At 33.0% G+C, this 26,019-nt stretch overlaps 1 protein-coding gene across 1 annotated transcript in view; it reads left to right on the plus strand.

The window, feature by feature from the left end:
- LOC118181428 (cell adhesion molecule Dscam1-like) overlaps positions 1 to 26,019 on the plus strand; it is a 666,362-nt gene that overhangs the window by 263,029 nt on the left and 377,314 nt on the right. Inside the window, exon 3 of the mRNA XM_085823330.1 lies at positions 3,897 to 4,058. Coding sequence (XP_085679456.1) covers positions 3,897 to 4,058 — 162 coding nt within the window. The remainder of the gene's footprint in view (positions 1 to 3,896; positions 4,059 to 26,019) is intronic.

Genomic DNA, 26,019 nt, shown 5'->3' on the forward strand with positions numbered 1-26,019 from the left:
AACCCCTCAGCGTTCATTGTGCAACTACATCCGTCAAAGACGTAAACTAACTATCAGGTTGTAAAAGTGCATGGAAATTCTTAGAAAGCACATCTTAATAAGATTATAAATTCTGACATCAAATGATAACATTTTATATGCTAATTGTATTTAGATCAAAACTAATAATAGATTCAAAGGAAAGCTGGAAGGGCCGACGTTTTTCGGTAATATTGATGCAATTCTTCGTGCTAAAAATTGATATAGAAGCCGATGCACCAAATTATAATTTTTTGGTATTTTACTTACTTTAATACGAAATTCACACACGTCGGGTTTTTCAAATCTCTTTACCATCGCGTCTCTCTCTCTCTCTCTTTTTCTCTCTTTATTCATATGTATACACAATGAGTGTAAATTAAAAATTCTGTGTAAAATTTAAAATCTGTTTACAATCGCTTTTCTGTCTCTCTCTCTCTATATATATATACATATATCTATATATATATACATGTATATTAAAATCGCATTTCTATCTGTCTTTCTATATCTATACTCTCTCTCTTTACATATATATTCTATTTTAAAAATGCTAATGAATAAATTCGATTCTATAATTCTAACTACTCTTTCAAAAGAGATAATATATTCAGTAATCTACTAGAAAATAAATTATTATTTTATTACTTTGCAACTTTAGTGCAAGTATTATTATTACTTGCAATTACCTTGTTTACTTAAATATTCAGTTTAGACAAGTAAGAAAATAAAACTCTTGTAAGAATTAGACATTCCTATTTGAAGATTGCATTTAAAGCTTGATAGAATCGCCAATTTCTTACTGACTTTTAATTAGCAATTTGAATAATTTGAACTCAGTCTTACTGAATAGCTTTTTTAGTTCTGATTCTTGTTTAAGAAAAAGACGAAATGCTTTCGCATCTCTTAATTATTGTTAATTGATCAGAAGTTAGTTTGTTCCCCCTTGAAACGTCAACTAATTCCCGATTAATGACGATAATTACTTACTTTATTGGTTGCATTTTGGGTTTTAATTATTCCATTTTAAATATGCTAATGAGTAAATTCAAGTCTAACAATTATAATTGTTTATGAAGGAGATAATATATTCAATACTCTACTAGAAAACATATATATATATATATATATATATATATATATATATATATATATATATACATACGTTGAATGTTAATTGAAAGTTCAATTTAAAATTAAATACCTTATAGAAATTCCAAAAGTATTAAACTCTAAATCACCCTTAATTGAAACTTATAATTAAACTAGTAATGAATATAAATTACTACTTCTTTTAGAAGGGAACAATAATTATTAGGTAAATCACATAAAATGCCAAAGACCAAGCTCTCATATATAATTTTTAAATTTATTAAATGTATTATGTTTAAAAAATGAATTGTTCGGGTGGTGTGGTGGTGTGTTTAATTATGGCAAAGCACACTAAGGCTATCTGCCTAGCCCAGCAAGGGAAAGGGAAATATGGAGCAGCAATTCAGCAAGGGAAATATGGGAAAACATTAAACCAATTAAATAAGTGAAGACTGATCTGTTTTTAAGTCTTTTTCAAGGATATATGCAAAAACGTGATTAGCCTTACACAATTTTGATTCAATAAAATTCAAATTTTAATATTTAATCAATGATTTTTTTTCGTTTATCAGCATTGCCCTTAAAACAATTTTAAACTGAAATATATTTACTGAATATGGTATTCGGGGGCAGTTAACTTCTTATTAGATATTTATTTCGGTTATCTTTCAGATTATTTTTACCATTACCATCTTCATCCCTGATACGTTCCTGACTGAGACAGCTGATTAAGCTTGTCCTAACTTTTGAATGTAAGTGAGGAGATATCTCAACTCATAAACAAAAATTCATTTAGCCAATTTTTATACATGTTTACAAATAACCGATTGCACACTGATGAAATGTTCTTACACGTTTGACTGAAAAATGAAAGAAAAATTATTATTTACAACAGTGGTAAACTTTTCAACTATCATAAAAATAATTTGCAGAATCTATGATTTTGAAATAATTATTATTATTAAAATTAATTATAATTTCGTTTTTTTTTAATTTATTTTTTCTATTTTTTCTTTATAATTATAATTCCAAAAATTTCGAAATTTAGATTAACCAAACTGAATTTCGACTTGCCATTATGATAGTGTAAGAAATTCTGAGCTTCTGAGAGATTTTGCCAAACACAGGCTTTGAAGACGATGTCAGGACTACAAATTAATTTATATATTATTATGGTAATAATAGCATAGCAAAACATAACTATATGTTTTCCTTCAATACAAAAGAAAAGATCGATATATCACGTTATCCCCTTGGGATTTTTCATTTGTTATTTGTGATGCTTTTATTCGGCTTATTGTCTTTTGAAGTGAATAAAGATATATCCGGAATTATCAAAAAAAGGTAGGAAACGAATGAACTTAAGTTTTTGATTTGATTAAGGCAAAGCATACGAGGGCTATCTGCCTAAGGGAAGAGATGCTTTCGTGAAGGACTTTCTAAGGGAAACCGGCTTTTATACGAGTTACACATGGGGAAAACTACGAAAATGCCCGCGCTGTCAGCCTGTTCGCCGAGATTCGAAACCCGGACCGAATTACCAGTGTTCATTGACTTCTGCTCGGCCGCTGGTAAGACGAAAATAAACTTAAGTATCTAATAATTAACAAGGTGATGGAACCTTTGTAATATATCATCTCCATCTGTGTTTAGAGGCATAAGCCTGAAATGTTAAAATTTGAGCACAGATTTTCTAGAAATATGCAACAGAATTTTACTCATAAAGAGAATAAGCTATAATTTTATTATTTTATTGCTTTGTAGCAAATAATATATGCAACAGAAATTTAGTCATAAGTATTGAATAATATTTCGTCTTAAATATGCACTTTAAAAGTTTGCAACAGAATTTTAAATATAAAGAGAATAAATTATAATTTTATTGTATTCTTTGTAGCAAATTTAATTTTTAGTAGGATATTTTGTACTTACAGTATTAAAAAATGTTCACATTTTTATTTAACAGTTTCCAGAATCTTTGATAGACGTTTTAATAGAAACACATGTAAATGGTATCGAATATCGTTTTTTGAAAACTGTTCCGTACAAACTGATACGCACTCGAATTTCAAAATGCATTTTACTAAATTTTGCTAAGAACTTTTCTAATGATCGTGGTGTGGTTTTAATATCTTCTTCTCACAATACCACAAAATGCAACATTTATTCTTCGTCCAAATACATGATGAGGCCCACCAAAAGTCGCAGAACAATGGTAGGTCGGTCTGAGGCTGGAACCCCTCGAAAGTCTGGCTGCATGGGCTTTTTGTGGTTTTCTTCAAGTGTAACGATTATACGAGTCAGTATCCACTAGAACGTCCTCCACGAAGGCATTGCTTCCCTCAGACAGATAGCCCTAGTAACCCCCTTGATTACGGCCCTTTGCCGTAATCAAATAAACCAACCTAATGCATGAATATTAGTATCATAAATATTTTCACGCTAACTGTAATTATATAAAATATATAGAAATTATATATAATTTCAAATAACTTGTTCAGACTATCAAATAACGTTTTCAGACTATCTGCATTTAAAAACTGTAAAATATTTATAATTATTTATAATGTTAAATGAACAAACATGATAGCAGTGTTGTTAAAATGTGTTCGATTACGCAGTTCTTCTGCAAACAGAAGAAATAAGATTCAGAAAAGAAAAATTGGAAGTTGGGAACGTTTTCATAGTTTCAGAAAATCAATGACACGCATTTGGATGCAAATCCAAATTATCTTTTCCCTTTTCCATTCTTTCATTTCTTTCTTTTTTTTTTTTTTTATTTTCAGTGCTGCAGGATTACAAGGTGACTGTTTACGATGCTGAGTTTATTTTCAAAGGCAACGTGGCTTTACTTCGCTGCGAGATATCTGGAAATGGGAAAGAGTACGTCTTTGTAACGTCATGGCAAAGAGACGATGGTTTTACCATTTCATTAAACGACAATAATGGTAAGTACCAGAACTATCATACTTTATTGCTTCTTTGTCGTTTTCCGTCTGATTTGCTTTCCATCTCAATGGTAGTGAACAAATGCCCAATGGACCTAGGAAGCCGTATTACGGGATTCAACTTCGGTTCTTTTTTTTTTTTTTTTTTTTTTTACAAAGATTGCAAGGCTATGCTTTATTCGAACATTCCAATATAAAGGTTACGTAATGTTCTTTCTCTTGGGATCAAGGCTCTCTGATGTAAGCGAATGCATATATAAGCAAGAAAACTGTATTATTTTTAAGTTGATAAAGATACTATAAACGCAATCCAAATGAGTTTAATAATTGTGAAATTCATTATTTTGCATAAATTCTCTAACATTTGTATATTTATTCACTTAGTTTGGATTTCGAGTTCAATTAACGTATACGTACCAGATTTTGATTTGCTTTTGTTTGCTTTATTATTATGCAACTATTTCTTATGCTATGAATTGAGATGAACGCTTTTTAATATAATAGTAAACATATTAACAGCTTATTTAACCGATCACCAACTGAAAAGACTTTTAGATACGTTAATAATTTTATTCATATTGCACCTTTGACTATATTTTTTTTTCTTTATGTTATGCGACTATTTCTTAAGGTATACCATCTGCGATGAACAATTATTAATATAGTAGTTGCACATTTTACGTGCTACTTTAAGCGATCACCAATCAATAATCTCATGTGTGTATCTCACCTTTGACTCTTCATTTTTTTCCTTATTATATGCGACTGATCCTTAAGCTACTAACTGCTGTAAAGTCTTCTTAATATAATAGCTAAACCTTAAGCTACTAACTGAGATAAACTCTTCTTAATATTCTAGAGACATTAAGTTATTTTTAAGCAGTAGAGATGAAAAATGAGCAATCGCCTTTGCTGGGAATTGAACCACGGACCTCTGGAATACCGGTCCAGCGTGCAGAACCACTACACCACGAAGGCACGCCGGGAAAGCGGGTAAAACACCTTATAATATAATAGCTAAATCTTAAGCTACTAACTGCGATAAACTCTTCTTAATATAATAATTTAACATATTGACGGCTTATACGCACCTTTGACCATTATTTTTTTTTTCTTTATTATATGCGACTACTAACTGGGATGAACTCTTCTTAATAAAATAGTTAAACATGTTGACAGCTTATTTAAGCAATCCCCAATTGTAAAGACGTTTAGATACGTTAGTAATTTTATGCATATATTGCACCTTTAGCGTTTTCAGAATTTGAATTAATATCTCGGCTAACTAAAGTCGTACGGAAATGAGAATGGTAGAAATGGCTTTCCGTGAAATTTTGGAATACGGAGGTACCTTTCTCGAAACTTAAATCGTCGCGTTCCGAAAGAGATAATACTACAAACAAACAGACAGATGCACACATATTTTAATAGAATAGATAACCAAATCAAACTCCGAGAAATCCCTCCCCATATTGATTGCACATACAAAATATATTCAACTCTTAAATCTTAATTTATTGCCTAATGCGAAGCGCACATAATTCGTTTTGAGTATCTCAAATTATAGTAAAATTTATGCAACAAAGCAAATTTGTGCTAAATTTGTTAGTAGCACTTTTTTTTTTTTTTTTTTTTTTTTTTTTTTTTTTTTTACGATTTAAAGAGATATATTTTAATAACAAACCGTTAAATCAACCAAGCTATTACATCTCGTCAGAAAGGGAAATTCAAAAAAGTATTTAAAATATTTCCTCAAATTTAGAATTTTCAATGTGTGAGTATTGAAACTGACGGATTAATCACGATTTAATCTTGATTACAAATACTGATGTGTTTTGTAAGCGTCACACAATATATTACTCCCAATACCGTGCATAAAAAATATTGTGCATAAAAATCGTAATCTAATGCAGGTTATAGGTTCAGTTCTACTTTATTGTTTTAAGTTTATAAGGCATTTTCTCCCTCCTTTCCGCATGTTTCCGTGTTGTAATTGGAAGCATACTCGACGCGTATTCGAGAGGTCCAGGGTTCGAGAGCCGGCGAAGGCAATGCATATTTTTTACGTCTCCTTAAAAAAAAATGACTTCACAGCTGCCACCCGAACTTAAAGATGGTGGGCCATAATTCGTCAAAACCAGGATTTGTGGCCTGTGTGCCCTAGTCCTCAGTCACCTTTTAAAGGGGGGCATATAAGGTATTTTCTCCCTCCTTTCCTCATACCTTCGTGTAGTTACTGGAAGCAAACTCGACGAGGATTCGAGAGGTCCAGGTTTCAAAATACCGGCGAAGTCATTGCATGTTTTTCGCTTCTCCTGCATAAAAAATAGTTACTCTACAAGTTATTCAAAGATGCAATCGAAATCCTCTTCTATTCCCTTTATTGAAGGAAGTAGATATTCAGATTCCGAATATTCAGATTTCTAACTTTTATATTTGTTAACTAAATTGTAAGGTATTTTTCCCCTCCTCTTAACAGACCTTCGTGGTGTAACAGTAGCAAACGCGGCGTGAATTCATGAAGTCCAAGTTCAAGTCCCTGTGAGAGCATTGCTCATTTTCTACGCCTCCTGCTCTATATCTATAGTTTCTCTATAGTGGCGTCCGAACTAAAATGCTGGTCTTTAATAATTCATTTCCATCAGGATTTGGCGATTAGGTCCCTTAATGTCGAGTGCCCTATAAAAGAAAATTAAATAATGTATTTTCTCTCTGCTTTCGTGGTGTAACAGTAGGATACGCGGCGAGTATTCGAGAGGACCGGGTTCGGTTCCCGGTGAGAGCACTGAGCATTTTCCCCTTCTTCTACTTCAAAAATAATCTACAACTTAAAATGTTTCTAACAAATTATTTTTATTCCGTGTGCAGATAACAGACTAATGCAAAATAAAGTGAACCGGCTGATGATGTTTTCAGAAGCATTTTCTAAAAAGCAGATTTTAAAAAAAAGCACAAATAGCAATGTGATTATTTTATGGAGAATACATATGATATTTTACGCGTAATATTCACATTTCAAATCTCTAATAAAGAAAGGCATAAAATTGTTTAATATGGCAAAAGTGCCTAAAATATATTTCATAATCAAGACGTGAATATTTCAGTTTAGTGAGTGATATTGCAAATCTTAGAGATGAAAAAGCATTGCTGGAAAATGGATTTCATTTCGAGCGTTATATTAAAAATGCAGAAGCGTTTAAATAACAAATTTAAATCAGAAATATATTTAATTTTTCCATCTTTGTTGCTAATTGGTTAAACAACTTTAAAACAAATACCATACATAATTTTCACGTTTTAGAGTTCTCAGTGCAAGATATATCAAATTTCATTACAGCATAGAATTTGCGCAAATAACTCGTAAATATGAAGCTATATTAATGAAATCTTTAAACTACTGGTAAACAAAATAGTATATTTATACTTTTTCCAAACATACATTTGAAATAATATCTAAAGAATAAACCAGTTAGAAGTGTAAGGTTATTCCAAAGGTTTTCATAAAACGAAATAGCTAATAATTTTATGGAAGATGCCCCTCTTCAGACACAGAGTCTTTGCAGGCATCGCTCCAATTTAAATGACGTAATCTAATCCTTTTCTGCGTTCTGTCATATCATGACAGTTTTTTCTCAATTTTCTATTTCTTTTATCACAACTTCATCAACATTTTTACTATGTTAGCAATTTTGCAACATTGACGCTATATTTTAAAGAATTATATAATCGATATTTTCTTAATATTAGTTTTCAGACCTGCGTAATTTTCGACCATATTAATTGCTTATGTGATTGCCATCCGATGAGTTATTTAATTATTCTTGATTCTAATTAAAATTTGGAAGATAATTACATGAAAACAGTTTTCCTAATGTTTTATTTTTACGTGTGGTGAAGAAATTCAAAAACTTAATCCAAATGTGTATTCCGTTTAATCAGTCCCCTTTAAATAGTAAAAAGAAAATGTTACCCTAACACAGTTTAATGACTGCTAGTTGATCAATAACCAAAATTTAATGCCTGCTTTTGGCAATCAGTTTCTAAACCTCTAAACTCAACTGGAATTGATCTTACTTTAATAATTTTTGAACTTATATTTTTGTTGCATTTCTGCTTAAAATATAAAACAGGAGGGTAAATAATATATACAAAATATTTCAATGATTCAAAATCATCAAATTTGTGTTAGACTGTATTTCCAAAGCCGTTTCTGTTCTAAATCCTTGAATAAATAAGAATTAAATACTGAAATTGTAAGGATCTTAAGTTTTACTAACGTTTATTTTATTTTAAATCTTTACTATCACTTCTTATTTTCTACTTCCGGCCAGAATTAAAAGCTTTAACTTATTTATGTAAATTTGTTTGGCGAATGCCAAGTACTTAAGTTGTGGCTTTTTGCCCAGCGAGAGAGAGGAAGGAGTTAGTCGAAACAGGCCGCTTGCCTTAGCAGTTTTACTCGGTTGCTGGTTGCCTTCCAGGCCAGAGGTTTAATCCTCTTGATAATTTTAAACGTATTGTAGTGTTAACAGTTCTCTGTACTACATACGGCTTCCTGTTAATATACGGCCAATCTTCCACGTAGACCCTTGTTTATTATTCCAAAGTTAAGTTAGAGTTTAGTTAATATTTTTATATTCTTACGTTCAGACCACAAGTAGTTGGTCTCTGTATTCCGAAGTACGGAAATTATTGTAAAGAGTGAAAAATAAAGGGTTTCGTATACCCTTCCTGTGTATCTTGTCTACTTCCTACATTTATTGAACATAGCTTTAGTAAGCTCCCTGTTCCGAGTCAGGTTCTGGAATGTTCCCCAAGCAAGTAAGGAGAAACACTGAACCTGATAGTGGCGCCCGACGAAGAAGAATAACCATGGCCGAGTTTCAAGAAGAACCTGTGCTGCCTGCAGAAGCGGCTCAGAATCCAGAAATGCCAGCTGCCACCCTGGAATTATTTGGTTACATCGTCCAGATCATGCGCGCAGCGATGAAACCAGAAGCAACATTTAATGGAAACTCACCGGTAACCAGTTTTTTAGAAAAACTAGATGACCACTTCATGATGTATCCCGTGCACGAGTTCCAGAAAGTTACCTTAGCTACCAGCGCTTTGAGGGGCCAAGCGCTTAATTGGTTCAAATGTATAGGCAGAAGTCTCTTGGGTCAAGCAGGAAGTCCCACCTATACTTACGAAAATTTCAAGACTGCCCTAATAAAAGCCTACCCTGTCGTAAGTGATCGTGCGAAATTAGAAACGGAACTTTTCAGCATATATCAGCAAAGAATCGAAAATCTCTCAAGCTTTAGTTTAAGAAAAATTCACGTCTTCAAACTCTTGTATGGAAACCGTCCGGATCCTGAGATAATTCAAGTGATTTTGCCGAGGTTACTTCCCCAAGTGCAAGACTTTATTGAATTAAGGAATCCGACTACACTGGAAACGTTATTTGAGCTAGCAATTCAGTTTGAAAGTAGAAGAACGGCGGACTTTGAAAGAAGACGCCAATATCAACAACGAAACCAATTTGGTGCGCCAAGACCACAGCAAAGTCAAGCACACGGCTACGGAAGCAAAGCGAATCAGTGGGCAAGGAAACCCGAGCATCCAAAAAGAGCCGGCGAACGTCGACAGTTCAATAGCAATCCAGGAAAAAAGTCTCAAGGCCAGTGGAAAAAGAAGGAAAGCATGGAAAGAAAAAAGGATTTAAACTAAAACGGATTTCTGCTGACGGGAGGGTGCGGAAATCCGAAGGCCAAGAAAACCCCTCTTCCTTCAAGTTAAATACAGTAATGGTGAAAAATTTGACTCTTCCGAAGATTGAAGTGTTGGTGAATAACATCCCAGCCACCGCACTCCTGGATACAGGCGCGCAGTGTTCCTGTGTGGCAGAAGATTTCAGTATTTTCGTAAATATCGCATATATAATTCGGATAATACGACAGTGTTAGCTGCGCAAGGAGAAAGATGTAAGTGCATAGGTAAATTACCGCTATACATTCGTATCAAGGACGAACAAGTAAAGGTTATGTTTTTTATAGTAAAGAATCTGCAAGCACATATTATACTAGGAATAGATTTTCTTTCAGAGGCACAAGCAACGCTGGATTTTAATGAAGCGTCCCTTAAGCTGACGATGAAACCAGTTCGAGAAGAAAAATCGGAACCGCCAATGTTAAACCTGGATCACCTGCCTAAGGAAGAGCAACAAAGAATCCGACAAGTGGTAAGTGAATTTGCTTCGTTATTTAGTGATATTCCAGGATTTACTCAAGTTACTAACCATAGTATTGACACCGGAGATTCAATGCCAGTTCGCCACAAAGCATACCGGTATGATAAGAATAAAGAAAAAATTATAGAATAGCACATTAGCGATATGCTACGTAAAAAGATCATAACGCCCATCTCAAGTAGTTATGCTAGCCCGGTGGTTTTATGTAAGAAAAACAATGACTATCCATTGACACATCCAAAAAGGTGGCGTTTCGCGATTGACTATCGTAAATTAAACTCCATAACTAAATATCCGGTATATCCGTTACCGATTATTGAAGAAATTCTAAGGAACATAACGTCGACCAAATACATGACGACTTTAGACTTAACGACTGGTTATTTTCAAATAGGGGTTAGACCGGAGGACGTGCCTAAGACTGCTTTTTTAACCAAGTCTGGCACTTATGCATTCCTGCGTATGCCGTTTGGCCTTTCAGAGGCACCCGCAACATTTCAGCGATGTATGGACATTGTGTTAAGGCCTGTTCTTGGAAAGTCCACATTTATCTATTTAGACGATATCATTATTACTAGTGATAATCTCGACCAACATGTACAGGATTTAAGACAGGTGTTTTCTTTATTAAATGAGGCCGGTCTAAAAGTTAATGTCGAAAAGTGCAAATTTGCAGCCCCTGAATTAAAATATTTAGGTTACAAAATATCTCAGAAAGGAATCGAGACAAACGAATCAAAAATAACCGCTGTGAAAAAGTATCCGCCGCCAAATACGGCAAGGAAGCTCTCTTCTTTTCTAGGACTTTGTTCATATTATAGGTCCTTTATAAAAGATTTTGCAGCTATTGCTGAACCATTTTTAAAATTAAAAAGGAAAAAGGCAAGATCCTCGTGGACGGCCGAAGCAAATAGTGCTTTCGAAAAATTAAAGCAAGCATTAACGCAAGCCCCTGTGTTGAAATTTCATGAAAAGGATGAGGATTTAGAAATTTCAGCGGATGCTTCGGATTATGCGGTAGGAGCGGTACTTTCGCAAAATCAGCAGCCCGTGGCAATTTTTAGTCGAACTTTAAATCAAACACAAAGAAATTATTCCGCGACTAAGAGAGAGGCACTTGCAGTTCTTTTAGCAGTGCAAAAGTTCCGAGTCTATTTTGGAAGAGCGCCAATAACAGTGTATTCTAATCATGCGGCGGTAACTAGATTGTACTCAGGGGAAAACTTATCCCAAGCTTAATAAGATTGGCACTCAAGCTACAAGAATATAATCTGGTAATCAAGCATACCCCCGGAAAGGAAAATGAAACTGTAAAAACCGAACTGGATAAGGATCCTGAGTTTGGAAACATTTATGAGTATTTAAAGGATCCTGAAAATTTTAGCCACCAAGATATTGTGGCGATAAGAAATAGGGCGGCCCATTACGAACTAATAGATGGTCTATTATTTTATACAAAAACTACAAATTCCAACAACGATTTTCGACCTGTTATCCCAGTTAGTCTTAGATTAAATATCCTGCAGGAGTTACATGACAGCACTTTAGCTTCTCATGCTGGTATTCGAAAAACTCTCCAACGCGTACGCGAAGCAGTCTATTTTCCTGAACTGCAATAGTTAACAAGGGCGTGTGTTCAGTCCTGCCCAACATGTCAAGCAGTTAATTATATTAATTTCCGCCCGGCCGGGTTTCTAAATAGTATTAAATCCGAATTTCCAAATGAAATAATTGGCATCGATTTATTGGGCTCTTTCCCAAAAAGTCAGTTAAATAAAAGTCGGTATCTCCTTGTTATGGTTGATCATTTTAGTAAGTGGACCGAAATAGTTCCCTTAAAACGAGCCTCCGCGAAATTAGTTAATTCTATTTTAAATAAATATATTTTAAAATACGAGGCGCCCCTAAAAGTTATATCGGATAATGGTCCTCAATTTGTAAGTAATATAGTTGAAGACATGTGCCAAAAACTGGGCATACGTCATTTAAAAATGGTCCCGTATCGGCCACAATCAAATATAGCGGAACGGGTCAATAGAAATATAGTGAACATTATCCGTAGTTATGTTAAAAATTTTCATGAAAGCTGGGATAACTATGTCAATAAATTTGCTTTCGCCCTTAGGACCGCAAAACATGATACAACGGGCAAAACTCCTGCTGAGTTATTTTTAGGCAGAAAGATTATAACGCCGTTAGATAAATTATTTTATGTTCAACAAAGAGCCCCAGAATTTAAAATGGGTGATATAGAAAAATTAATTAAAGAAGCAAAAAAGAACACTGAATTAGCACAAAGAAAACAGAAGCTCTATTATGACACGAAACGACGGGGATTAACTTATAAAGTAGGAGATGAAGTATAAAAATTAAGCATTCACTTTCTTCAGCACCAGAAGATAAAACCGCCAAATTTTTTCCACGATTTGAAGGACCTTATGTCATAGAAAAAATAACTCACGCTGTAGTGGTGTTAAAAGCCAGGAATGGTGAAACATGCTCCGCAAACATTGACCAAATAAAACCATACTATGACCGTAATAAAATGGAAATATTCAAAGATCTTTTGCAGGATTCGGCACGGCAGACACGGCAGGCACAAGCTCCAGAGGTGGAACAACGTCAAGCACAAGGACAAGCCATTAGGAGGCAGGAGCAATTGAAAAGAAAGTTTCCCCGTTGAATTGAAGATAACAAGAAAAAGAAGCCGTTCCACCGACCACAAAAGAGAACGCACGATTACCCCCAGAATGAAGAAGGGAGAAGTACGACGAATGCAAAGAGAGCCAGGAGAAATAACGGCAACTATAACCCAGCTCCCAAACGGAAGATCTACTCATCGGACAGGACTCTACGCAGCAAATGTCGCCGAACTGCGGAAGGACCACCAGCGGCGGTGGAAAAGATACAAGGCAAATTTGAACGGCCAGCAACGAGGTCCAAGCAGGAACGAGAGAGAAGTGTCCCGGTTCAGCCAAGACCAGCGGCCATCAAACGGCCAGGACCACAGGAAGAGGCGAAAAAGAAGGTATTCAAGGGTGACCGAACTGGAGGGAAAAGAAAGCTTCTAGAGGAAGGCACTGAAAGGCGAGCCCGCACAAGAAGGAGGATAAATCAAATGCGAATCGTTGCCACCTTCCAGGACTGGGCTGAGAAAAGAATGTCCGAATATAACAAAGATAAGTAAAATTTTATGTTACTTTGCAAACTTAAGTTAATCTTTCATTCTTACTGCAAGTGGCAGATTTCAAGAAGTTTTACCTCATGTGAGGTCTACCTTTATCGCCAAAAAGGCGAGAAATGAGTTGTTACCTATTTTGGTATTATGTTTTTCAATTACTCGCGAGTAAAACTAAAGTTGATGTATAATAGGGATGTGTAAATACTTGAATATTGTAAAAGTTATTGTATAAATTTTATTTAAAACATTCTGGCAAGAAAGAAGTTTTAGTCTGAAAGACTTTTGAAATGTAGTGTTTCAATGTAGAAGAATTGGCACTTGCTTGGAAAAGAATAGAAGTTAACAATGTACTACTAATGTATGTTTTAAAATGCGTAAAATTAACGGCATGTTAATATGTTCTTATATACAATGTGAACTGTTATTTTAAATGTTAAGAAATACTGTGATATGGTAAAAGTGAAAGTAATGCCAAAAATTTTAAACTTATTCGTGTGACTGAAAAAAAAAAAAAAAAGAAAAGAAAAAGAAAAAAAAAAAAAGAAAAGTATTGTGAATATGTGTTAAAGGTTGAATGAATGTAGTTAGGCTCTCTGACGCTACACTTCAGAGTTAGCCACTTTCAGAATAGTACCTCAGGGTTTAGAGTTGAAGATAGGGTGTGTTACTAGGTCTTGTTATGTTGAATTTTAACACGTTAGTGTTTTGATTGTAGGAGGCAGTGTTGAACACGTATACATAAACACATTCGTGTTTGGTGTTTTCTTTTACAACACATGTCAGAGAGCACGGGGAGAGATAATTAAAATAAAGTCATGAATGAAATAAGAATGTTAAGAGAAATATAAATATTCATGTTACTTGCCATTTCATTGTGTAACATTTCATGAAACTAGTTTTCCTTCCAGATCTCTGGAAGGAACCAGATTTGAATTAAAAGCTCCTGTTTGGATGCAGTACAGATGAAAAGTGATTGTCCATGGAGCTGATAATGTAAAACAAATTTATTTTTTTAATTTCTAGTTTCTAGTAAGAAATGTTTGTAAAAGATTGGCCTCGCGTTAGATTCTAGAGCTAAAAGTTTTATGTAAGAAAAGATTTGGAGATTTGGAGATTATTTGGAGATGCAAATATAATCTCCAACGTATGGCAGAAATATCGCAATTACGTAGTATGAATTATTTATTTCTGAATCCTCGGATATAACTCTCAAATATTAATAAAAATGTTCTATAAGGGACGGGAATATAAATATGTATGTGCAATTCAGAATTCTATTTTATGAATCTGAAAATGTGTAATGAATATATCCATTACTGTTTGTCCGTATTGCAAATTATTTCTTTGAAAAGCAAAAACAGAAACAAAAACAAAAACAAAATTCATAAAATAACCAATTTATATGTATGAAACACATGTAATTATTTTTAAAGTTTTATTGAAATTCTTGTGTACGTATTAACTTTTCGCTACCATTTTATTTCCTGGAAACCATAATAAAATATTTTAAGTTTAATCATTAAACTGTCAATAGTTCAGGACTTTTATTGTATAATATCCTGAATTGATGAAAATAATTTACAATTCATTCATTATTTCATAATGAAAAGATTTAAAAAAATAAGAATTATATTTGTCGTTTTCATTTCCTTGTACGGAATAAAAAGGAAGTATTGTAATCGCGAAAAATTTCAGGTACCATATTTGGCCGAAAATATCCATTTTGACAACTATCGAATGCAATTTAACGATGTGTTTTCGTGACATCCGTACGTAAGAACAGAATAAAGGACTCCTTTCCCCAAAAAACACTATAAAACTGATTAAAAATTAATTGTGAAGAGATCTTTTTCGAGGCGTTTGTACGTATGTATGTATGTATCTCTCATAACTCAAAAACGAGTAGCCTCAGAACATCGAAAGTTTGTATATAAGACTATATAAGACTGCTATAACATGTAGATGCGCACCTTTCATTTTGGTTGCAATCGGCCGCACCAAAGGTATATAAATATATGTATATATACGAGGGTCAGTCAAAAGGTTAGTTGCATTGCCTCAGAAAACAAAACTGGAGCAAACTTTTACAATACCTTTATTTATATCTTAAAGTTCCATTCAAAATCTACTTTTCAGCGTAATTACCTCCGTCATTTAGGCATTTGTCGAGGTGTGGTACAAGATTTTCAATGCTTTCTGCAAAGAAACCCCGTCCAATGTCCGATAACCATTGTTGGGCTGCAGCTTTCACTTCAGCATCCAAATGATATCGTTGCTTTGAATGTTCTTGTTTCATGGGACCAAACACATGGAAGTCAGGAGGTGAAAGGTCTGGGCTATAAGGAGGGTGATTCCACACTTCCCACCTAAAAGTTTACAAAAGGTCACACGTTTGTTTTGCTGCATGCGGTCTTGCATTGTCATGCTGGAGCATAATGCCGTACGACAGTTTACCTGGCCGTCAGTTTTTAAGTGATTGTCGCAATCGATTTTGTGTTTCACAGTAAGAAGATGCATTAATTGTTGTATCCTTCGGCATGAACTCTGTATGCACCACGCATTCTCTGTCGAAAAACAGCGTCATCATCACGTTTCCTGCAGATGGAACAGTTCGACACTTTGTTCGTATCGGAGAACTGCAATGTTTTCACTCGAGCGAACTGCATTTCGTTTCAATTGAGAAGTGATTAATCCAAGTTTCATCTGCAGTCATAATTTTGTCCAAAAACTCATTTCCTTTCTTTTGGTAATGTTGCAGATATGCAAATGCACTTTCAAAACGCTTTCCTTTATCTTCCTCTGTCAATAGACGTGGCACCCATTGAGCACAAACTTTACGAAATTTAAGGTGATCGGCAATAATTTTATGCACAATTCCATGAGAAATATCCAGTTCGTTTAAGATTTCGTCCATCGTCATGCGTCTGTTTGCAAGAATGCATTCATTCACGGGAGCAGCGATTCCCGAATAATTAGTTGCAGTTGAAGGTCTTCCCTCGCGCTGTAGCGTCGTCAATATCTGTAAGTCCATTCTCAAACATGTTGCAGCATTTCGCGATACCTGGACATTACATTGCATTTTCACCATACACTTCATGCAACTGCCCATAAATTTCAGTGCATTTGCACCTTTTTGCGCGCAAAAGACGAATCACTGTACGCATTTCCAATTTGGAACCCTATTTACAGCTGTCGTGACATGTTTGCGACTGATTATCTGGAAAACTAAACTTGCCTCGGGAAAGCTGCTACGTCACGCGATATAGGTACAGTCTGAAGTGTTGCCACGCAGTGCCATCCAAATAGTCTTAGACGAAACATGTTTAGGCAGTAGTGCAACAAACTTTCTGACTGACCTACGTATATATATATATATATATATCCACTGTGTTACTCGTCTTTGTGAGCTCATTTTTGTTATTCTTATACTCGTATGTTTGTAAATTGTGCATTTTTTGCTTTAAAAATGATTGAATAAGTTGTTCTTGTCTTCCGGTTAAGGCTTTTATGCCTTTACTTAACCTGCATGCAATAATTGTGTAATTATCAACAATTCAAAAGTTTTTAAAGTGCGGCTAAGCGTACTTTTTGGTTAGTATGGCAGCCGTATTTGTTTACATTTGAAACTTAGCAGAATAGTGGATGTTTTGCCAATTTAGAGAAACTAAGCTTCGCAACAACAAAGTAATGACATCTTTTATTATTGTGAATTAAATTGTGCTTAATTCATTCTGGAATTATCATTTCTGTTATTAGCTTGTTTTTGAGTAGAAATTGTAATTTTAATAGCAAAAATTATTTTTTTAATGTTTTAACTGCACTTGTGTTTAATGTTTTCTATATATTTCAATTTTTAATGAAAATATTTCGGATTTTTATGTATTTTTGCCTTGACGCGAAGTGAGAACTGAATTAAATAGGAGCGCATGTGCATTAGGTAAGCGGCGCTGAACCGTCTGTGAAAAAACTTTTTTTATTATTATTTGTGTAATTTCCTTTATACATCGTTTTAGATTTATTATAGTATTTGAATAGTGCATGTGGTAATTCTTCAGATGAGATACTTTTTGTGCACTTTAAGTTATAAAATGAACAAAATGTAATGCTGTTAAGTGAACCTAGCGCCGAAGCGTCGTTATAGTAAATATATATATTGAATTTGAAACAGTGCATTTATTTTACTGTGGTTCATGCGCTATCGACGAAGTAGATTTGATTCAGAATTCGTTACCTGTTAATTCAATATGTTTAAACGAAATGCAGGAAAATTGCGCATAATTTAATATTCCGTACAAGGAAGTCATGAGGTATTCACATCAATTTTTTTTATTTAAATTTTAAAAAAATTATGTGAATCATTTTTTTTATTTAAAATATTTTATTTTTAAATTAAGAAAATCGAGCGGAGAAACCTGCGACGATTGTCACTTCATATAAAGACTGCATCTGTCTTGCTACAAAAATGTCAGTTTAAAACATACAAATGTCAATTTAAATTTGAAAAGTAATTGAAAGACAATATCTCATTTTAAATTAATTCTAACTTAAAAGTTTTATTGGTTTTCTAGACCACTAATATATTTTATCATAACTTGCAGTTCTAAAATTATTACCAAATTTTCGTCAATTAATATGAATTATTTAGTACGTGAGGATTTTAAAATATTCTGTGTGTACAAATTATATAAATTTTTTTTTATTCTTTGGCATTTCATATAAATGTTCTGTTCTTTTCCTCAGTGTTTAGAATATTTTGTCACTTTTATTTCACTTTAATTTGAATTTCACTTTTGGATCTAATATTTTTATTTTACTTATATATACCTTTTTAAATGTAATAAAGAAAATTTATTACTTCCTTTATTGTGTTTTAAGACAAAAACGTTCACACAGTTTTTTCATAAATAAAATGCAGAACGTATATTATTTAGTAAATTTACATACAGCAAATATTTATTTCTTGTTGAAGCCATAAACCCATTTATATTACAAATGAAATTTTATTTACATTTTTTCCCTTGAAATAAACACAGAGTGTAAATTTCTTTGTGTAAAGAAATATATTTATTCAATTAAATGTATTTAATATGCTATATATCCAAGATAAAAAATAATAAAATCAACGAAAATTCTGAAAGTTCTCAGATTTTACTTTTACGCACGAAAGGGCTTTTTTTTTTTTTTTTTTTTTTTTTTTTATGCACGTTTCGGGAGCACTTTGTCTAATTCCCGTTTGGACTAAAAATATTTGAAGAAAGAATATTTTTAGAATATCCGATAAACAGTCTTCCGCACTGGATATAAAATGTTTTATTCCGTACAGTGTTGTCACTGCTTTCTTTGAAATCGTTTAGTTTTTGATAACAACTTCGCTAAAATTTTAAAAAATATGAAATAGGAAACGAAATAAAACAAATTCGAAATTAGGGTTTCTAGCAGCAAATATTTGGACATTATTCAAAATTTGCATACATACACGCAGATTCTTCATTATTTAATTTCTTTAAAATTAACAGAGTGCGATAATGTTTGGTAGCAACAATTTGAAAAAAAATTCAGCGGTTTTAGTGATTAGACCCAAAATGCCATTTCGAGTAAATAGCCCTTCTGGGCTAACGCCCCTTTTGAACTCTAAATATCTGCTAAATTTATGATGAATATTTGAATAAAAAATTTAAAAGAGGTAAACAAATTATGAATATTTTAAATTTTATTTAACTTAGGATGAAGAATAGTCGATATGAACTATTAGAGGTAACTGAAGGTCATATAATTTCATTTCCAATATACTTGTGCCATAATGAATAGTGAATGACTGAAAAAAATGGCAAAATTTTGAAGAGTAGAAGTTGCACTGATTCAGAGAAACGAGGCCACAGCAGGTAAAATGGTACGAGAGTAATTGCATTTTATATTTAGCAACTGGTGTTCTGAAGCAAAAGATGTTAATATAAAACTGTGTTGCATTCCTTAACTGAAATAAAGTAAAACATAATTTAAGAATTGTATAAAAATATTAATGTAGATTTTGATAATTTAGGGTAAAAATCAATCTCTTTTACGTTTGAAGCCTATGCGAAAAATAAATACTAAATACATGTAAAACTCATGTTTCACATGCATGAGCTTACAGATGAATTTATCTTTGGATTATTTCCCTTGGTTAAAAAGCTTATTTCGTTATCCGCCCTTAGGCACTACCCTGAAAAGGAGAATTGCCCCGTGGAAGACGTTTTAAGGGAAACGGCCTCTTACCCTTGTTAAGCATGGGAAAAACACAAAAACCCTCATACACCCAGTTTGTTCATCCCCTGTGCACTCAGTTTGTTCCCCATGCACCCAGTTCGAACTCTGGGCCGAACTACCAGTGCTCAGTGGCTTTTACAGGTTGGCCGCTGGTGGGTCATTTTTCATTTTAATCTATACCTTTTAAGGTACCTTACATTTAGGCAAAAGAGGATATCTACATACCTATAAAGCTTCCATATTTATACAAGAAAACTTAGAGATTATTTTTAACTTAGCGATGTTGGCTGTTATTTAACCCTTTGCGGCACAGTGTGTCCGGTATGGACAAACAAAAACTTTCCTTCTGTACGCACAGAAAAATTTAATGAAAAAGAATTTATAGGTTACTATAGGTTACTCCGAACCTTCTTTATTTATAGTAGATGGCAGTTCAACACAAACCATTCCATATATTTTAGCCATGTTTAGTTTCTTAAGACCCTCATTTTTCAAAGAAATCTTCCAGATTTATTTAGAGTATAAAAGAAATTGTTTGAAAAGAAATTTCGATGTTATTTTCTTGTCTGTATGCTAATCTCCTTATTCTATACTATTTTTAAATTTTTACCTTGAAATCTTGCATAAAATCAAACGGCGAACCCTAGGTGTGCCCAGACCGGGCTCACCGATAATCTAGGACGATTGAGAGTCTGTGTTCTTTGTTTCTCCGCATCTCATCGGTCAGATCATTGACAGCAACTCGTTTCAGCACTCGTTTTGAAGCTCTATTCAATCAGTGTGCCACTTTGGGCACACCCACAGAATTAAAGCGATAAGTGCTATCTTCACAAAATTTTACTTGTGTACTCCTCTAGGCCTAATTACACTGCCTACCTTCTTTTTTTTTTTTTTAATGAAACTCCGACTTTAAAAGGTAGCGTGCCAGAAAGGTTTAAAAGTAAAATTATTTTTATATTTGCTTAATCTATTTCTAAACAAATCTAAGAAAAAATTCATTCATGTAGCTAAAAATATTTTCCTTTAGCATCCATGCATTGAAATAACCGTAATAATTATCTTAAACACTAAATCTTTGAAAAACTTCTATTTTTCCCAGCGTATATTTTTTCTTAATCGTATAACTATTTTAACATGTTGTGTATTTGATAGATATCTTTTTAATACCTTCAGTTCGCAGTATGTTATAAAAATGTTCTCTCTATTTACGATTTTATGCACGTTTATTTTTGAAGTGAAATTCACGTTGAACTTTGCATGGGGACTACAAAAAGAGGTATTTGAAGATAAATAAATACTATTTCAAAGGACCAAAATCTCGAAGGATTTCAATCGAAAAAGTGAGAGCTTTTTTTTTTTTATATTTCTCTCCGTATGGCTTCTTTGGGATACTACCTTACAAATACATTTTAAAATAACTATGTGTTATTGTAAGAATATAAAAGCCTTCGATAGCAATCTGTTTACTTTTCTAGTGTTTTAATGCTTTTTCCAAGAGCTAGTAGTTTTTCTTCAGATATAAAACGGGGGAAAATATACATATAAGTTGAATGTGCCTTTAAACATAAACTGTACCTTTAAAAACTTACAATGGACTACTGGAGATTTTATTCATTACACTGTGTATCCATTACACTAAATAGTTAGTTTCATAAAGATAAATTTATTTAAATAAATAGAAACAAAATCATGATGATTTAATTTATGTTTGTCAGTTATTAAATTTCTTAAAGAATTAATTAAAGTATCAACATTCGAGGTTCTTGACCGCACTTTTATTGTTAAATAAGTAAATAAAACATTATACTCATGTTTAATTTAATTATCAAGCGAAAAAATGTTATACCTTCTTTTCCAGTTAGTAGTTTTAACGAGTACTGAAAAAGAGTTAGTTGAATATTGAGGGTTTCTGTAAACATCGAAAAAACTAGTGGAACTCACATCGTTAATATATTCAAAAACTGGGAATAAAAATGATTCAGTTGACCCTATATGTTATACGCCTGCTCATGAAGAACTAATGTAAATTTAATTAAAATGTCTTCAGACTGTAAACAACTGCAGGAGATGATAATTTCAAGAAATTCCTAAGAACTGCAGTACTAGAAGATGTAATATATATCATTCATAGAGAATAATTCCACTTTACTATAAGCAATTTTCGTTCATCATTAACATATAATGTTTATATAATCGCATATGTCTGAAAAGACGTAATCTGGACTGAAGAGTCGAAGAGTAGATGTGGCTTCTTGCGCACAGAAGAATAGAGAATGCAGAAAATCAAAACACAACAATAGTAAGAAGAAACAGGAATACACAATTATTTCATTAAAAGGTTTCCTCTTCTGCTTAGTATCTGTAGTTATCTGTTCCTAAAAGAAACATATGATATATGTAGAGATAAATTGTATTACAAACGTTACCTACTGAAAGAAAGCACAACAGTCGTGAACTCATTTCCAGAAGTGTTATTTTGTCATTTACCAAAATATATGTCGTAATATGCCCATTTAATAAAAAGTAATGAAATCTCTAATTCTGTATAAATCTTCTGCCAGGTGAAAAATTAACAGTAAAGAAAAATAATTTCTACATGTTTAATATTACTTGTAGTTGTTGTTGTAATCAAAGTGAAATAGCCTTATATTCAGCTACAGATACATCAAATAAGTTACATTTTGCCTTGAATTGGTTTCTTAATATAATTTATTTTGCATAGAATTAACAACAGTTTATCTTGTCACTTGCATGGTACTCAAGGCTATTGCCAACGACAGGCGAAATCTTGATATCCTTGCCACCATAAATTTCATGGGCTTGTTCTGATGTTACTGTCAGACAAGTGAGATAAGTAACAGGAACAACACTCCTTTACCAGGATAGTCTACAAAATGAAAGCGTAATCTTTTTATCAGCAAGAATAATTAACTGAAAAATTAATTATAAAACTAAGCACTGAGTTTTGTATAATGTGAAGTTCTGCTATGCATTAGTTTCTTTTTTCTGTTTTTTGAGACTTTTGTGTTGTACTAACTTATATATAAAGGATATTAGGTAATCAACGAGATTAATGTAATATAACAGGCATAACTTTTGCTATAACGTAACATCCACTACTTTTGGATATTTAAATTAACATGACAGACAATTAAAAAAAATACTAACACAGTCTAAACTAATTTCGCTCAGATAATTTACCGTAGCGTCTTTTTGTAAACATCGGCTAGCGAGATTATACAGCCGGAATACAACTGTTATAGAAAGCTAATGAGAATACTTACGACAAAGCTCGGTTGCCAGAAACTCTAATCTAAAGATTCAAATTACTGCGCCTAAGTACAAGCAAATGGATTTTATATGCTGGTAAAGAATATGGAAAGACGTTATGGTTAAGGCTTAAGTAAGAATAATTGTTTAATTAAAGTAAGATACTTTACAAATCTCTGCCTGATTTAGGTATTTTTTAATCTGCTTGCACAGGTTTGTATAACCACAGCTACTTTTGCAATTAGAGATGCATAAAGAGCAATATTATCTAAAGTATTTATTAAGAAAGATCTGTGGTAGTTACAACGCAAAATATAAACAATTGAAATTCAACTGGTTCTGATAGTAAAAACTTAACATTCTGATCAAATTTAATTTCGATAATAAGCGCCCAGGGTTCATGCCTGTCTCTGCCTTCATTTTATTCTAACCAATTATTTTAAATTTTACTTTGACTTTACCTCCTGATTTTTTTTTCTGTCGGAATGTAAATTTAAAATGATGTATTATACTAATCTAAACATGTTTCAGAAACAATATTTAAACTGCGTTTCAAGAATTCGTGAAGAGTAGTAGGGGAGTTAATTCCGAGTTTATGTTGCATGTTTGAAATTAGCTCTATAGTCGGTGTTAGACACCCTTCAGTTGAAATTGTTATTTCTAGGCTCGGCTTTGCTGTGTGCAGACGGTTTAGCGTTTAGTTAAACTAAGGAGCCAGTCGTTAAACATTCAGATTTATTAATGGTTTGTTACATTCTTGTTTTCTTTTAAATTTAAGTTAATCGCAAGGGGCTGAATTGTGAGCACCAAGTGCGTGCATCTGTTTATTTTAGTTCGAATAAAAAGTTTATTTCAACCTTCTTCTGCAGTATTTATTCTTCAAAGCCATAGAGAGCATTCGCTGCTTCATCTTCTACGTAGAGTCCATATTATATGCTACCAAACGAAACACGGAGACACTATACCCTCACCAGCTGGATCTTTGCCACGACTAGTCGAAATACCAGTCAGTTAGTTCAGCAGCTCATCATAGAAACATCCACTCTCATACAAGATCCGGGGCTTAAGCCATTGGTAAAGTAGCATTCCAGAGCAAACTATCATTATTATCGGGAAGAATGAATTTAAAAGAGAACAGTTTTAAATTTCTTTCATTGCATTTTATATAAAAGAAAACTAAACGAAGCCCAAACTTCCTACTTAATTTTCACCAGCTTTCTGTACTTGGTACTCTGGAAAGGATGACACCTCAACCGAAAGATGTCCGAATTTTATAATAACAATGTTTGGAATTTGTATATGTACTATAATAGTTGTAGTGAAATTATATATGAGAATGTAATATTTTTTATGTAATGTAATGTAAGGCGAAACTCTAAAGTAGCAATGCTTTTCCGGAGAAATAAGAATAAAGGGCCATGTCTATTTAACATTACGGAAATGGCTATCTCGTTAATTTGTCGACATATAGTCAAGTTGGCGACTTTTTGGCAACAACTCATAGGCGCTAAATTTGGGGAGAAAACACCAAAAGTCGCTACACTTGTTGACATTTTGGTGCGGCCTTTGTGTAATTGCTATTATAACTGCTAGTTATTGTAATTGAATAATTGTAGAGAGAGCATCAGCTTGGGAGTTAGTGGAGAGTTGAATACGGAATACTGAGATATCCGTCAGAGCTTCGCCGTTTAGATTTGCTTTGCACTGCGCTGTGTTAAACGATCATAATAGTTTGAAGTGTAACTACTGATTGTACTCTGTTATACTGTGAACAGTCGTACGACTATTTTTATGGACAGTTCCAGCTCTGGGAAGTGTTTCCTTTCGTAAAATAAAATTATCAAGCTGCCATCTGTTCAAATGTAGTTTCCTTTTATTCAGTCTATTACGAACCCGCATGCACGCAACAATGCTAGCACCTTAAAACGTTAAACAATATGCTACTTCTTTTATATCAGTTAAATTTATTTACCTATTGAATGAAATGACGTAAATCAATAATGAATGTACAGAAACGAAAAGCTAAAAAGAACGGCATAGGCATAGTAAGCATTTAAAGTGCAACGCTTGCCTAATTTGCATAATAAAACATACAGAATGTGGGTATTGTTCAAAATGTTGTTTAAAGAAATTTGTTAATAGCATTTGATGATGTTATTAAGCAAGAGTAATCCCGTTTTGTTACGCATCTTGCAACAATAACGTTAAACTTAAAGGGAGCCTGATGTGTCTTGTTAAGGCCTGAGGTAAAATATTGCGTTACAAAAGTAGTTTTTGAAGAAATCTTTCGTTTCAAGATTAAAAAAATTTTCTATCTACATTCATGGAATACTGAGGACAAAAGATTGGGAACAGCAAGTAATCTGAATGGGGATATTTAGATAAATATATTCATTCTGTCGCTCTTTGAATTTACCATTTTTAGATATAACATCATTTCAGAACTAGCAAAATGTGTTGTATAAGTAAATTTTAGATATTAATTCTCAATACATAAAAGCCATGATCAGTCAAAGATTAAACGAAGAGATTTTTTTAAAGAACAAACACCCTTAGCCGAATTTAACAAGCTCGTTAAATTTATTTCGAGTCAATTAACTGTCTAAACTAACAAAGGATAACCAGGGAAGAATTCTTTAGTAAAATTTGGTTTTCTGTTAGAATGCTTAAAGATAAGTTAAGTAATTTTTGTTCTATTAATATTATTCGTAGCTTTATAACAGTTTCTTCTACTTTGTCTCAAAAGTAATTAACTTGTGTATTTATTTTGCTTAGATGTAATTTGGGATTTTAATTTTATAATCTGTGCTTGTTATAAAATGAATAAATAAAATAATTCTCATGACGGTAATACTTTGTTTCCTCAATTCTTATTTCTTTATTTGTTGTTAATGCTACTGTGTGTGTTGTAACAAAAGAGACCCGAGTCTTTTTCAGGAAAATATAATTGTAAAATTTGCATTAGAAATGCAGAACAAATTTTGGTAGTTGGGTGTACAGTATTTTTAGTACCTTGATAAAATGCTTTGTTG

This window comes from Stegodyphus dumicola, chromosome 9 (genome assembly GCF_044657685.1).
Source record: "Stegodyphus dumicola isolate Sdum_Otavi_A_Nest chromosome 9, ASM4465768v1".
Taxonomy (NCBI): Eukaryota; Metazoa; Arthropoda; class Arachnida; order Araneae; family Eresidae; genus Stegodyphus; species Stegodyphus dumicola.